Consider the following 14,608-nt stretch of genomic DNA (forward strand, 5'->3'; position numbering starts at 1 on the left):
GGTAACCTATCTACTTCCATGCACGTGTGAACATTCCTACAAGGTGTAAAATCCCACATTTGTCCATTCAAGAATCTGAATGGGCAGAGACATAAACACATAGGTTTCCTGATATGTGTTCATTTCTTCAACAACCATCTATTATGGACTGCTGATTGGCAATCCCCATAGTAATTCTGCTTATTATCCAGGTGCCATTTTATTTTGATGCTGAGATTATTAGGGAAATTTAAACTTGACACATGGCACATGATTGTTAGGGTTTCTCCACCATCTGGTGAGTAGCACTGCAGACTCTTGAAGTTACATGAGCCTGAATCCTGCCAGTGACTGGGTGGAGTAATCATGAAAAAGAATAAATTTAGTGTCAATACTACTCATTTATCCATCCAGTCCTGCTACACACATTGAGTTGCTATATTATCTTTAGGAGTGCTTCTCAGGCTTGGGGCCTTTTTGGGGGGTTCTCAAGAGAACAGGACAAACTCCCTTCTTACTTTCAGATTTCATCTGCAAAATCACCACCCAGACATATATCCAGGAACCCTCCACTCCTCTCCTCTCTTGCTAGTACATCGCCTATTTCAACCTCTTCTAGTAGTTACCAGCACTGAAGTCTCTTTTGGTTATTTACTTTAAGATTTTTTTTTAATTTCATAATGCAACTTATATTAACTTAGAATTCTGAATAAACTATTATTTCTCAGGCCCTCCGTGGTGGCGCAGTGGGTTAAAGCCCTGCACTAAGACACTAAAGCCACTTCAGCATGAGCTCGTTCCCCACCCCGGAGGTGAACACATGGCACAGCAGACCTCTCCTGACCCACCCACTGCTCCCCTCAGCAGTGTACTTCATCTGTCTGCCTGTTCTGCTCCCCACCCTGTCTCTGGTGAATCTTCTCACTGCCCCTGCTCCTCTGGCCTGTACCCCAGTTCTGTATGCATAAATAAAAATAAATCTTTAAAAAAAAGATAAAATTCAAAACCTTAAAGTTATAATATTAACATTCAGGATAAATTATTTAATGTCATTAATGCTTTTAATTACATTCATTTAATTACATTAATTACATTTAATTAATTCATTATTTTTTAAAGACTTCCAGTATTAAGATAAATGCATGCCATTTGTGGCAAGAAGGGTAGAGTTTGAAGGGATATTGCTATGTAAAATAAGTGAGAAGGAGAAAGACAATACTGGTTGATGTCATTAATCTGTGGAACTTAAAGTAATTAAACTAATAGTCAGAAAAAGATAACATAGACCTGAAGCACCAAGATGGAGACAGGATGTGAAGGAGCAAGAACAAGAGCAGGCTGTACAGTAGTCTGTGGAGTAGAATATTACTGACTTAGGGGGTACACTATGGTGTTAATACCTGATGAGGGTATCCTGCTCCTCAATTTAAAAAAAAAAATTAAAATATATACTTTCTGATTAGAGAGGCATTTAGATATATGTCTATGAAAAAAGGGAAAAAAAGAGAAAAAAGAATGTTCAGTAGTAAAAGCAGTTTATCCTAAATCTCCTTAATTTCTTTTGTGGGCATTTATTTCTCTTTCTGAATTTTTTTTTCATTTTTTACTTAAAATAAAAAAAAACTGAAGTAATATTGGTTTATAGATATAGATAGGTTTCAGATGTACAGAATTACAATTTAACATCTGTATATACTACTGAGAGCCCCATAAATTGTCTATTTTTCTGCCCATTCTCTTTACCCAATTTGCCATACCCCACCCCCTTTCTGGTGACCACCAATTTTTTTTTAAAAAAACTACTTAACATGCTGGTTCCTACCTAAGGCTCACTAGTTCTCTCATGAACTCCCCAAGAGGAGCAGCTCTGCATTCTGGCTCCCGTTCCCATTTCCACGTCTACCCATTAACCACTCCAAGTCCCCATAAACTCCCACTCTGATGATGGATGTGACCAGGTAATTTTGTGCCATAGTGTAGAGAACCACACTATGCGCATAAGTGTCTTTCCAGCCCCATGCTGGCTGAGTACTACCAAGTATATCCAGAACACACAGGTAACCTATCTACTTCCATGCACGTGTGAACATTCCTACAAGGTGTAAAATCCCACATTTGTCCATTCAAGAATCTGAATGGGCAGAGACATAAGCACATAGGTTTCCTGATATGTGTTCATTTCTTCAACAACCATCTATTATGGACTGCTGATTGGCAATCCCCATAAGCTGACTCTATGATTGTCAATAAACAGGCACCACCATGAACCACGCTTGTTTTGACCTGCAAGAGCCATAATGCAGTGGCCACTCTGCCAAAGAACCAGGAGTATGGCCACCAACATCCTTATAGAGTTTATTTAAGGATAACAATCTAATAGCCATCTAAATAATAATCCAGCCGAGAATAAATGATATAAGAGTATTGTGTCCCCATAAACTTGGGGGACAAAGAGAGGCAGAGAAAGTCTTAACTGGCTCCACACAGGAATAAAGGCATAAATTCCATTCAATGGACCTCTCATACCTCTGTTTTGTCTTACCCTAGCCAAGATCGGTTCCCCCATTTCTCTTCCTTGCTCCCCTTCTGCACGTATAACACTGCCAAGGGCACTCCTATGTCCCCCATGCCTTCAATACAGGGGACTCTGCAGTCTTGGGAAGTTGGCCATGAGGAGATGACACTCAGGCATGTGTGATATTACTTTACAGCTCTGTCCAATCATAAGTACTCTAAGGTCCATAGTCTTAGGTTACCTCCTTCAAAACTGCCACTAAAAGGAAATTTCAATGAAATATATAATAATAGAGCCGCCCTGGTTGTGCAAGGGGTTAAAGTGCAGTACTCTGAAACTATTTGCAGCCATTGCTGACAGAGCTGATCCCTGGCCAGGGAAGTGACCCAAATGGTGTGGCAGACCTCTCCTGACCTGCCTGCTGCTCCCCTCAGCAGTGTATCTCAGTCAATCTGCCTATTCTGCTCCCACTCTGTCTCTAGTGAATCCTCTTAACCCCCCACACCTCTGACATATATTCCAGTTCATGTATGCATAAACAAATAAATCTTTAAAAAATATTTAGTAAAAAAATTGAGAAATAGGATCTTAGAAGACAAATTTATTCATTTAAATCATAATCACCTAAGTGCTACTACACTTAGCTACTATTATACAGCAATGGATCTCAGTGACAGACCCTGCTCTAAAGTAGTGCAAAGGTAAATGAGCAAAGCTTACCTGCAAAGAGAGTGAGTACATGCAGTACAAGCACCTGCACTTTCTGTAGAGTCACCAGGGATGCTGGGGTCTTCACAGGCTGCTGAAAAGCCTGACACATTGCAATAACACTGAGGGGAAAATATAAACAATGACAATAAAGGGTAAAAATCTAAAAGCCTTTTGCATCAATTGTACTTTGCATCAATTGTACTGTCAAGAATAAGACCTACCCTCCCTAATAAACCTTACAGATGACATACTATAAATTGCTAAAAAATATATATATATATACCACATCTCCAATGATAATTTTAGGTACAATTGTTGTCGGTAGTAAAACTGATGTGTGCTTTGTCTTCTTGCCATGATCCATTTTCTGAAATATTAAGGTAAATTATCAAAGAGTGTTAAAAAGAAAAGAAAAAAAAAATGAGTCCTCCCTAGTGGTACAATGGGTTAAAGCACAATACTATGAAGTGACCCGCAGCCACTGTAGCATAAGTTCAATTCCTGGCAGGGGAAGTGACCCACATGGTGCAGCAGACCTCTCCTGACCTGCTCACTTCTCCCCTCAGCATTGTATTTCAGTCAGTCTTTCAGGGGCCAGAGTGAAGTCGTGTTGTTTAATGCAACTCAATGTTTTTAAAGTATGTTTTAAATTTTCTTTGTCTAGGGGAGGATGAAACTATCTGAAAACTGTTTAACTTTTGTACCACTAAGGTATTAATGTGATTGCAGGACAATAGCAAAGTATTACTCTTGGGTTTAAAAAAAAAAAACAAAACACCTACTGGATTTTATGCAAAAATCTTTGTACGAAAGGTGAATTTTTTCCTATTATTGAGAATCTAACCTTAAAAATTCAATTATTATATATCAATAACTACCTTTTAGATTGGTAGTACTATGAGCATATATAAAGACAAAAGTAAGTGTAATGATTTAATGTGTTATGGATAAAGACGCTGTAGTTGATTCCCTTATAATTAAGCTAGTTCATTATTGATTAAAGGGACCCTAACGTCATTTGATACTTTTGAAGATAAAGCAGAACTATAAAAAATCCCCTCAGGAAGCTAGATACAAGATAAAGACTTGCTATAAAACAACAAACAATGTAAAAGGCTTATTTAAAAAATAATTTGGGGGCAAGTTATAGTTATTACTGAATTGTGTTTTGTTGCCCTAGCAAATAAATTTACATGTGATTTTTATTTCTGGTTAAAAAATCATAAAAATATATAGAGGGGGCCCTCCCTGATGGCGCAGTGGGTTAAAGCACTGCACTAAGAAGCTTAAGCCAATTCTGCATGAGTTTGATCCCCTGAAGAGATCCCCATGGCCTGGCAGACCTCTCCTGACCCGCCCGCCCGCTGTTCCTCTCAGCAGTGTACTTCCTCGATCTGCCTGTTCTGCTCCCCACTCTGTCTCTGGTGAATCCTCTTACCCTCTGCATCTCTGGCCTGTACCCCAGTTCTGTATGAATAAATAAATCTTTAAAATATATATATTCAACATTAATATATTTTTGAGAAATTATAGGATTTTATTTATTGCACTGTTTCAGTTTCTCTGTACGTTCACTAAGGGCTACTTCCAAATCCCCTTCAATCATCTTGATTTACTGAGTAAGACAGTGAACTTACCCAAGTTTTGGTTTCGCAAACTTTAAAATGAGGAGTGTATTTCATTATGGCTTGTTTATTGGTCACCTAGCAACTTTGTTAGACCAAAGGCTTTTTTTTTATATTTATTCAAATGTATGTGTGTGTGTGTGTATTACATCACTTCATTTTTGTATAATGGTTGATTTTTTTCCTCTCAGGTATAGTCTCTAAAATTACTACCACCAAGTCATCTGTGAACCATCACCACAGTCTCTTGTGCTTTGCCCTCTCATGCTTTAACTGACAGGTCTGGGTAGCTTGGAGGGGTGAGAGACTAGGACCAAGTCAGCAGGGCCTACACAGTTTGCAACTGAAAAACATACTTTTCTGTGAAGTGAACAGCCTTCTACTCTTGTCTTCATATCAAATAGTAGGACCTTGACTGCTAGAGAATGTGAATAGAAAAACTGTTTACATATCTAATCTCAGGACAAGTGAATAGAAGAAAATATTGATTTGGAAAGTAAAATAGTTATTTTGATTTTTTTAAAATAAATTAAAACAGTACTTGATCATCAAATAATGAGTCAGTTAATAAAGAGACTAGACCTGAATTATTGTTTATTGAAGTCAAAGTATTAGGAAAGGCTACTTATCTCTGCTCAGCTTACTTCCTTTGTAATTCTATTTTATACTTACTGTAGTGGGAGTAAAATGAAGTGAATCAGGAGCCTTATTACCTTTGATCAATCAGTGGTACTTCTTGCCAATATTCAGTCAATGCAATTAATCCCTTCAGGTATTTCTCCAAACATGATGATGTTTTGAAAATGTAAGGAAAGCCAATATTCTCTTTCTTGGACCTCTCTTTTTCTGATGTGATATTGCTTCCCGTGGTTGTATTAATAAAAATCTCAAAAATGAACTGAGGTAAATTTTTCATGTAATTTATCCACTGAAAGTTATTCAGGAGAAGCTTCTTCTTCAAGAGAGCTATTTTACTTAATATAATCTGAATTTCATCCTCAAATTGTTGATGAGTTATATTAGGAATCAAAAAGTTGTCCAAAAACAAAGCTTTGCTCAAATCACCTTCATAGTTACTTTTAATTTCACTGGAGATCTCTACAACTGTTTTTATAATTTTCAGAAAATTGCTTGGGTGCTGAACAAATGTCATCAATATATTAGAAGTATTCCAGTCATCATTTTCCAAATTATTCCAAAGAACTTCTAGACTGAAAGCAATCATTGTTCTCAAGTAAGCCCCTATTTCTGTGCTGTTTTGTGATAGCATTTCATCCAAAAATAGTTCTACTTTATGATCTCTCTCCCATTTTGTATCTTGAGGACAAGCATCCATTGTATTAAGATATAAAAAATCTATCTGATTGATGATGTTATTTATAGGAATTAAACAATTCAGAACTTCTTCACATAAGTTAACATGATCCATAGAAAATATTTGATTCTCATTACTGAATGCTTCCACAAGATATCCCATGTCTCTTGGACTGACTTTCATAGAAGTTAAAAATTCAGCAATTTCTTCCAAAATACCAGAAAATTCATTGGACTGGTTCACATAAAAGAATGTGCTAGATGACATATTAAAAATTTCAGATTCTTGGGAAATATTAGGTTTGACACCAATCATTCCAAAGGTCAACTTAAAAAATGGGACCAAAGAATCACTTATATTTTCAAATAATAAATTATCCACTTTTTTCAAAGTAAATATTTTATTTACAGCACTTTGAGCACTTTGCTGCAAAATGAAATAAAGGGTGTCATAAAATTTCATAGTATCATTGGTAACTGAGGTGAAATGTGTTTTAAAAATAGTGACCAACTTCCTGGAAACTTTCTTGGCTAGTTTCAGAATCTTCACAGTAGAGTTCACTGACATGGCAAGAGCTCTCATTTCAGCACTGTCTCTCATCAGCATGATCAGAGTATTAGACATTTCCAAGAGGGGTTCCAAGATATGGCTTTCTTCACCAGATCTTGATATCACATCAAGTAATTGCTTAGTAATTTCTAATGTTGCTCTGTTTCTTAGAGGGAATGAACTATTTATAAAGGACAGCAAATCACTTAGATTGGCAAGTATAACTTCTTGGAGTATAGGATACAAAGTATAAAAGTCCTCATTAGGAGAGTTTAAAAGAGTATCCATAAGGCTTGCTATATTTATTGAAGTTTCTCTTACAAGGTGAAGAGCAGACCTAAGGTCTTGATTGAGCTTGAAGAGATTCTCAGAACCATTCATGTGGAAAAGCAATTGACTTACAACTGTAAGAAAGTCCAAATTGTTTTCATCCTTATCTTCCATTGAGATCCCCCTTAAAAGAATACTGAACAAATCTTTCATGAACTTCAGAACTTGAGGATTATCAAAATAATTTTGATTGCCTAATGAACTACTGATTAGATAATATAGAGAGTCCTTTAATCTTGAAAAAATGTTTATCAGACTGTCTTCTTTTGCGGGGGTGGGAAATTGATGCAGTTGTTGAATTTCTAGCATTTTATCCTTAGAGACAAAGCTGTAAATATAGGATTTTCATATCATGTTTAACATTGAGAGATTAAAACATATGCTACTCAATTTTTTATGTTGTCATCATGGGAGGATAATGCTGATTGAAAGATGACATGTTAAAAATACATTCCAGGTGAAAATTAATATTTGCTGCCAAAGAAAACAGTAGAAGAATTTCCTGGAGAATTCTGCTATAATCTCATAAACCTAAAAAATTATAAAAGCCATGTACTTTTGCTTTGGAAATCAAAAGCTATCATCAAGTATTTCTTAACATAAGAGTCAACCTTTTTGCAAAGGTTCAAACTCCTAACAATTGACAGATATTCTGACAACTCTACGATGTATCAGCTTGACTAGGCTGTATAACTGCCCTAGTACCTTTCTTTCTGGATGGGGTTGCCTATATACTGACTTTCCCTGTGAGACTGGAGGGTCAAAGAGTCAGTGACTATTTGGTAGCTAAATACTAATCTAGATGATGCTGGAAAGTAATTCTGCAGAGATAATTAAAGTTTCTGATAATTCACTTGAAGTTAGATGGGAAGGTATCTTGAATGAACCTCACCTAATTAATTGGAATGTCTTTCAAGATGACTTAAGACTTCCCTGACCTAGCAACCTCAAACACCAATAGAGTGCTTTACTTCTCCCATGGTCTGTCTTGACTATCAACTGTGGACAAATTGTTGAAACTGTACTCCAGCCTATGTGTGAGCATTCCTGGCTGCATGTGAGCATTGCCCCACACACTCTGTGCTTTCATAGCCAGTCTCCATAATTGTTGCAATGCATCATTTTTTTTTTTAAGATTTATTTGTTCATACAGAACTGGGGTACAGGCCAGAGGCTCAGGGGCGGCAAGAGGCTTCACCAGAGAGGCTTCATCAGAGACAGGCAGATCCACAAAGTACACTGCTGAGAGGAGCAATGGGCGGGTCAGGAGAGGTCTGCCACGCCGTGTGGTCACCTCCGGGGCAGGCGGAAATCTAACTCATGCGGAAGTGGTTTTAGCTTCTCAGTGCTGTGCTTTAACCTGCTGCACCACCAGGGAGGGCCACAATGCATCATTTTTAATAAATCCTTGTTCTATTTCTGTAATTGAGTCCTGACTAATGAAGAGATTATTGAATAAATTGGAATTTTCCTCTCCTGACTTTTTCACTCTCCAACTTCAAGAGAGATGAAATCACATAAAGTACATGAGAAAACATGACATGGCTATCAAAGTTTTAAAATTTTGCAATTTGGGGGCCTCCCTGGTGCCTCAAGAGGTTAAAGAGTAGGACTGTGAAACTCTGTAGCCACTGCTGCACGAGTTTGATCCCCAGAGGTGACCAACATGGTATGGCAGACCTCTCCTGCCTAGCTTGCTGTTTGTTCCCTTCAGCAGTGTATTTCAGTCAATTTGTCTGTTCTGCTCCCCACTCTGCCTCTGGTGAATCCTCTCACCCCTGCTCCTCTGGCCAGCAGCCCAGCTGTTAGATGCATGAATAAATAAATCTTAAAATAAAATTTTGCAGTTTAATCAAATCTAAACAGAAACATCAATCTGATTTACTGAAATGAAAATATTTAAATCTCTCATGTGTGATTAGACAGTTAATATACAAATTTTAATCATGATTATGCCCTATACACAGATATCCAATAAGTGATTCCATTTAAGTAAAAATTCTAATATATTTCTTAGTTCAAACATGAGATAAACATCAGCAGTTAGTGTATATGGACATATATACATATATATATAAGTTAGATGAGTAGCATCAAAGTTATTTTATTTTGATATTTTAATAAAATATCTATTAAGTCAAAATTCACTTAAAAGATATTGGATGTAAGTGAGGTCATTGACATGTGCCAGAAAGTCAATTCTAATAAATTACAACCATATACACTGTAAAGTGAAAAAGCAGACTCACCCGATCTCTGCAGTACTATCACTGTGAAATTCTTTTAGCAAGAGAGTTATTTTGCTTTCATAATTGTCCTTCCATGAAGAGGAGAAGAATATTTTCAAAAGTTGTTCCATGGAATCTAGTGTGCCACTTGGAAGAAAAATAATTCTCTCTCTATTTTCTGACTGTGTATGAGTCAAGGTGAGGTTAATAAAATTCTTTATGTGAAGATAAGTATCACTTGCGTTCAAGGCTGCTTGTTGAAAAATACCAGCTAACTTATTTATTGAATTAATTAAGATGTGTTCAAGAAGAAACTGAATAACTGAGAAATTAATTAGCTGTTCTTGGTTTAGTAGATGAGTAAGAAAGTCAACATCCAAATAACTTTCTTTAGAAATGTTTTCTGGATAACCCAAAAAGTTGCTAATATCTTCAGTTGACAAATTTATGTCAAGTATACTCTCATTGGCCATAAGAAGAATTGTCTGCATCATTCTGGAATAATTTTCACTTGCATTCTCATGAAACCAGTTTCTTGTGAGCAATAGGAAACCTTTGATAATCTCTAATGTCTTCAGTGATGATGAATTCAGGCTTTCCAAATAATGGGCAAGTTGCAAAGTTATGTTTTGAAGAGACACTGCATTAGTCACCGTAAATTTCTTGTTAACTTCAGAGACCAGTTGTCTGATACTGAAGTCATGGCTTAGATATTCCATGGTCTGTTCCAACTCTAGCCACATTTCTCCAAAGTCAGTAGATGTTTCATTTTTTTTAATCAAATTTGATAATGTTTCTAAACTATTACCTATAATGTTTGCATTCAGGAACACCATTAATGGAGAAACTAAGGAAGGAATACTATCTTCAAGGATCTGTTCTTCAAAAAGTGAACTTATTATCTTTTTAAAACTTAAGGAAATATTATTTTGAGCAAATGCCTCTGTGCCTTCATTTATGTTAAGTATAGTGTTTAAACTTAAACTAACTATTTTATCAAGAATATTTTCATCTGATGTAATTTTTGTAAAGTTAATATTTTTTAAATTTTCTATGATTTTCAAAATAACTGGCTTCATGGACTTATTAGTACAAAATTCAGAGATGCTGTCATTGCTTTGATTTTCAAAAGCTGAGACAAATGGCAATACCTTATGCCAAAATTCTTGTGCAATTTTTGTAAGTGGAATTTTAACCTGGAAGATTTCAGACAGCTCTAGAAGAATGGAATTCCAGTCCACTAACTCATGAATTATACAGACTACTCTTCTAGTTATTTCTATCTGTGAACTTTCATTTGAACATTGTGACTCTTCTGGAGGAGACAGGTGGAGGTGGTGAAGTATCATGTCCACTTTGCTGTAAAAGGAAGAAGACATGAGCTCTTGGATATTACATGCTTCTACCTTTGGAGTGTTCTGAAATCCAGAATTTGTGTGATTCCTGCACCAAATCTTAGGAAGGCAAGTTAAAGCTTCTGAAAGAATATTTGGCTTATTTGATATTAATTCAATTGTATCCAAAAAAGTTTTTATCACAATAGCAAAGTCTTTCTTGGTGATGTTTGAAAAGTTTATACCATGAAGGAGTGTGAAACTGTAGACATCCTTGAATATTTCTGTGATATTTTTGTCAATAACTCTCTGAAGGAGCCTCACAGCATGAGGAATTGCATAGTACACATCAACCACAGTATTAGCATCATCTTTAGGAAACAGATATGAAAGCTTTAGCAAGTGATTAACATTCCAAGAATGTGAGCTGTCCACAAATTTTTCCATCAAACCAACAAGCAAGTTTGTCCCCAAATTGCCAATACCTAACTTACTGATGTTTTTAGAGAAGTCTATTAGGCTTTCACTAATTTGTTCAAGTTGATCTATGAGCAGATCTATGTCTGTCTTCTTAAAAGTACGTAGAAAAGAAGCAACCTTCTTTAAAACGTGAATGTTATCTGGATCTTGTGGAGTATAGTGATGGACTAAGGGCATGTAGGAGATGAACAGATCCCTCATCAGCTGAATACCAAGAGCCACAGTTTTCATTACTTCATATGGAATTGTTCTTGATGAATTTGTGAAATTATGAGATAAGTTTGCAGCAAGGTAACTAGCTAAATAAGAAAATAAATTGCCTAAACTATTTATAGTATTTTCCTTTAGACTGGTAGCAAATATATTTAAAATTTGTTCAGTTTTAGAAGAGGAGCTATTTTCCAGGCTGTTTAGCAAAAGATCTGTCACAAGATTTTGAATTTCCTTCCCCAGGGCTACTATGTGCAGCCAAACATTTTTAAATTGTTTAGGGATATCACCTGACATTTCTGTGGGTTTTAAAATTAATTCCATAAACTGTTTCCAGTTGGATTGAGATGTGAAGTCAATGTCTCTCGTTAAGTTATTAATAATCATCATTATTTGGTTTGCAGAATCATTCAAAAGAGTTGAAAAAATCTCAAATTCTGGTAACTTTTCCTGCTCAAGCACATCAGTGAGTATAACATTAAGAATGTCAGTTACACTTTTCAAGTAAATATTCACACAATTTATGTTTGATATATTCAAAAAACAAGGCTTATTATTTAACAACCAAATAATAAGCTTCAAACTTGAGTTGATTTTGTTTTCCACATCTCTGAAGTTCCTCAAAATGCCCTCAAGATGTCCTTTCAAAACACTGGAGTTACACATCACAAAGAGATGGTTTGTGATGTTTACCCATTCGATGCACCCTTTCAGTTTGTTAACAGTGTCCTCTGAGGTAAATTCGGATTTTAACATGCCCAGAATTTGTAATGTACTCTGAGAAGTGTTTACATATAATGGTCCATCTTTCAAAATAAAATCAGTAACATTTTGGAAAATATCAACACAAGAAAATGAATGTGGGTCATGGGACAGATTTCTAAGAAATATTATTGTTTTTCTCAGTTCTGTGATGACACTTTGAAACCCTACTCCATAATCTGTGATGTTATTTGAAAGAGAGTGATTTCTCAAATATGCATTTTTAGCTACATAGTCTGAGGTATTGCTTAACTTGATGAAAATATCAAGCAGTGGATACAAAAATTCTTGGCTAGCATTTATGTTTAATGGAAATGCTTTTACCTGATTCAGGACATTTTCCATAGAGGAAAGGGATTTTTCCACTTGGTCCTCATTAAGCAACTTTACTCTAATTAACAAATCATCTAAGGCTACCCAGAGACCCTTAAGATTCAGAAAATCATACCAATCATGGAAGCCATCAGCTTGAGTTACATTCTTAAAGAATTTTAATATAAGCCTAGCAGGATTATGGGCAAGAAATGTTCCTTGGCAGCTTTTAGAGATCTTCATATCACCTTCCAGTTCATCCAAAAGTTGAGTGAGGCCAACATGAAGAGTCGTGAAAATTTCTATGTCCAACTTAAATGTGTGAGATATGTTTTCCCAGATTTCAATCCACATTTGAAGCCATGAAACAGTGCAGTGAATGGTCATAATCTCATTTAACACACTATCATTTGTTGAGAAGTTTGATAGGATTCCTACCCAGGGAAGAATAAATGAAGATCCCCCGACAACTGAATAATTAACAGGAAAAATGCTTTGCTTACCCAAGGTAAAGCATTCATTACCAAATAAGGTTTCTATTGAACCATTAAACAGTTGGCTCATATACTGAAACAAAGAACTACGAAAATCTTTGTCAGCTATGAACAGTTGTTTAAGGCCTGTCAATGCAGTATGGATCACTTCCAATATTGGGCCCTCAGTTGATACCAAGGACTGGGCTTGATTCTCCAAAAAGTTAAAAATTGAAAGCAGTTGTTGACAAAAAGATACTTCAGAAAGTTCCCAAAGAACACTTGTTGTCTCATATAAAAATGCAAATGCCTTACCGATGTTTTGGAAATTAAATTGTTTTATGATATTCAAAATGTGTTTTGAGATTTCTGTAAGAAAAGACAACAAAGATTCTCTATTCTGAATGCTCAAAAATTTATAGATATGTTGGTAAAGTGATGAGTAAATTTGCAGAAGTAAAACTGAATCTTTATCTTTGAGGACATTTATATATATATAAGTTATAATTTTACCAAGTTCTTGTTTTTGAGGTTCAGAAAGGGCGAAGAAAAAATAAGATGCATTCTTTAGTGTATAGACCATATCCAGAGCTTCTAAAATGTGTTCTTGTCTCAGAAATCCAAGTTCATAAAGATTATTTATTATAGTTTCACTAAATTGTACAAAATCTATTTTCATGGTTGGTGATCTAGACCAATTTGAATGAAACAACTGAGAAAACTTAAAATTTTCACCAAGAATTGTCTCATATGGAACAGAAAAATTTAAAAGTGTAGACAAGTTTTCCAGTTTCATTCTTTCTCCTTTGGAAAAACCATACATCCAAAATTCCGGTAACTTGGGATCAATTTCAAAAAGTATTGACTCTATAAATCTGAAAATATTTCTTGATTCTTCCCTTATCCAGAGATGTTGTTGTATCTTTTTTATCATGACTTTGCTGAATTCTAGAAGATTCTGATTGTTAGTAACAGATAGATCTCCTTCTAATTTTTTTAAATGATTTATCCATAAATGACTTGTATTCAGAATAGTCTCAGTGACAGATGGGAGATTATGAAATGTGGGAACATCAATTAAATTGAGAGGTTTAGGCAATAATAATTTCTCCCAAAATTCCACAAATGATAACAGAAAGTATATTTGTTCATCCTCAAGGGTATGCAACTTCTTTTCCTTCTTTAAAAGTTCTTTTGTAGAATTTAAGACCCTAAAACATTAATAGAACTATTTTGGTATGAGAAAAATAAATATATAAAGTCAGAACAAATAAAAGTTATCAAGTTTCAAGATAAAACAGATTTACTAATTATAAAACATAAATGAAATTGTTGTTAAAGACTGTGTTTTCCAACTGGAATTAAATTAATGTGAGCATTTGAATGTGTTTTCAAAATCTGTGAAGCAGGTACATATTTTCAGGTTAAAATCTGCCCTCTCCATTAAGAAACAATGTATTTTAAACAACTTATTTCTTGAAGTATATTTATGACCATTAAAAATAAATTTGCTATTTAAATCAGAAGAATCTTAAGATTGCATCCCTATTACATCTCAGAATGTCTTGTTTATAGAAGTTGTCCAAATGGCAGTATGCATCAAAAACTGTCCTTATTTCTTAATCACAATTATTATCTCTTTAGGATTCTCTGTTCTAGAAGACAATTACTGTATTCTTTAAACAATGCTATCCTTCCCACTTTCAAACTCACTATTTTCAGTGATGTACTTTTTTCTCCTGGTGTTTAATTTTACAACACAAAGAGTGGGCCCTCCCTGGTGAC

At 35.2% G+C, this 14,608-nt stretch overlaps 1 protein-coding gene across 1 annotated transcript in view; it reads right to left on the reverse strand.

Moving 5' to 3' along the window:
* Window positions 1-14,608, reverse strand: part of ABCA13 (ATP-binding cassette, sub-family A (ABC1), member 13) — a 436,597-nt gene that overhangs the window by 324,991 nt on the left and 96,998 nt on the right. The window contains exons 17-19 of the mRNA XM_004676530.2: window positions 9,274-14,034; window positions 5,544-7,352; window positions 3,215-3,324 (exon numbers count right to left, since the gene is read on the reverse strand). Of these exons, the coding sequence (XP_004676587.1) occupies window positions 3,215-3,324; window positions 5,544-7,352; window positions 9,274-14,034 (6,680 nt within the window). The remainder of the gene's footprint in view (window positions 1-3,214; window positions 3,325-5,543; window positions 7,353-9,273; window positions 14,035-14,608) is intronic.

This window comes from Condylura cristata, unplaced genomic scaffold, assembly GCF_000260355.1.
Source record: "Condylura cristata isolate star-nosed mole 26May11 unplaced genomic scaffold, ConCri1.0 scaffold00004, whole genome shotgun sequence".
NCBI classification, from domain to species: domain Eukaryota; kingdom Metazoa; phylum Chordata; class Mammalia; order Eulipotyphla; family Talpidae; genus Condylura; species Condylura cristata.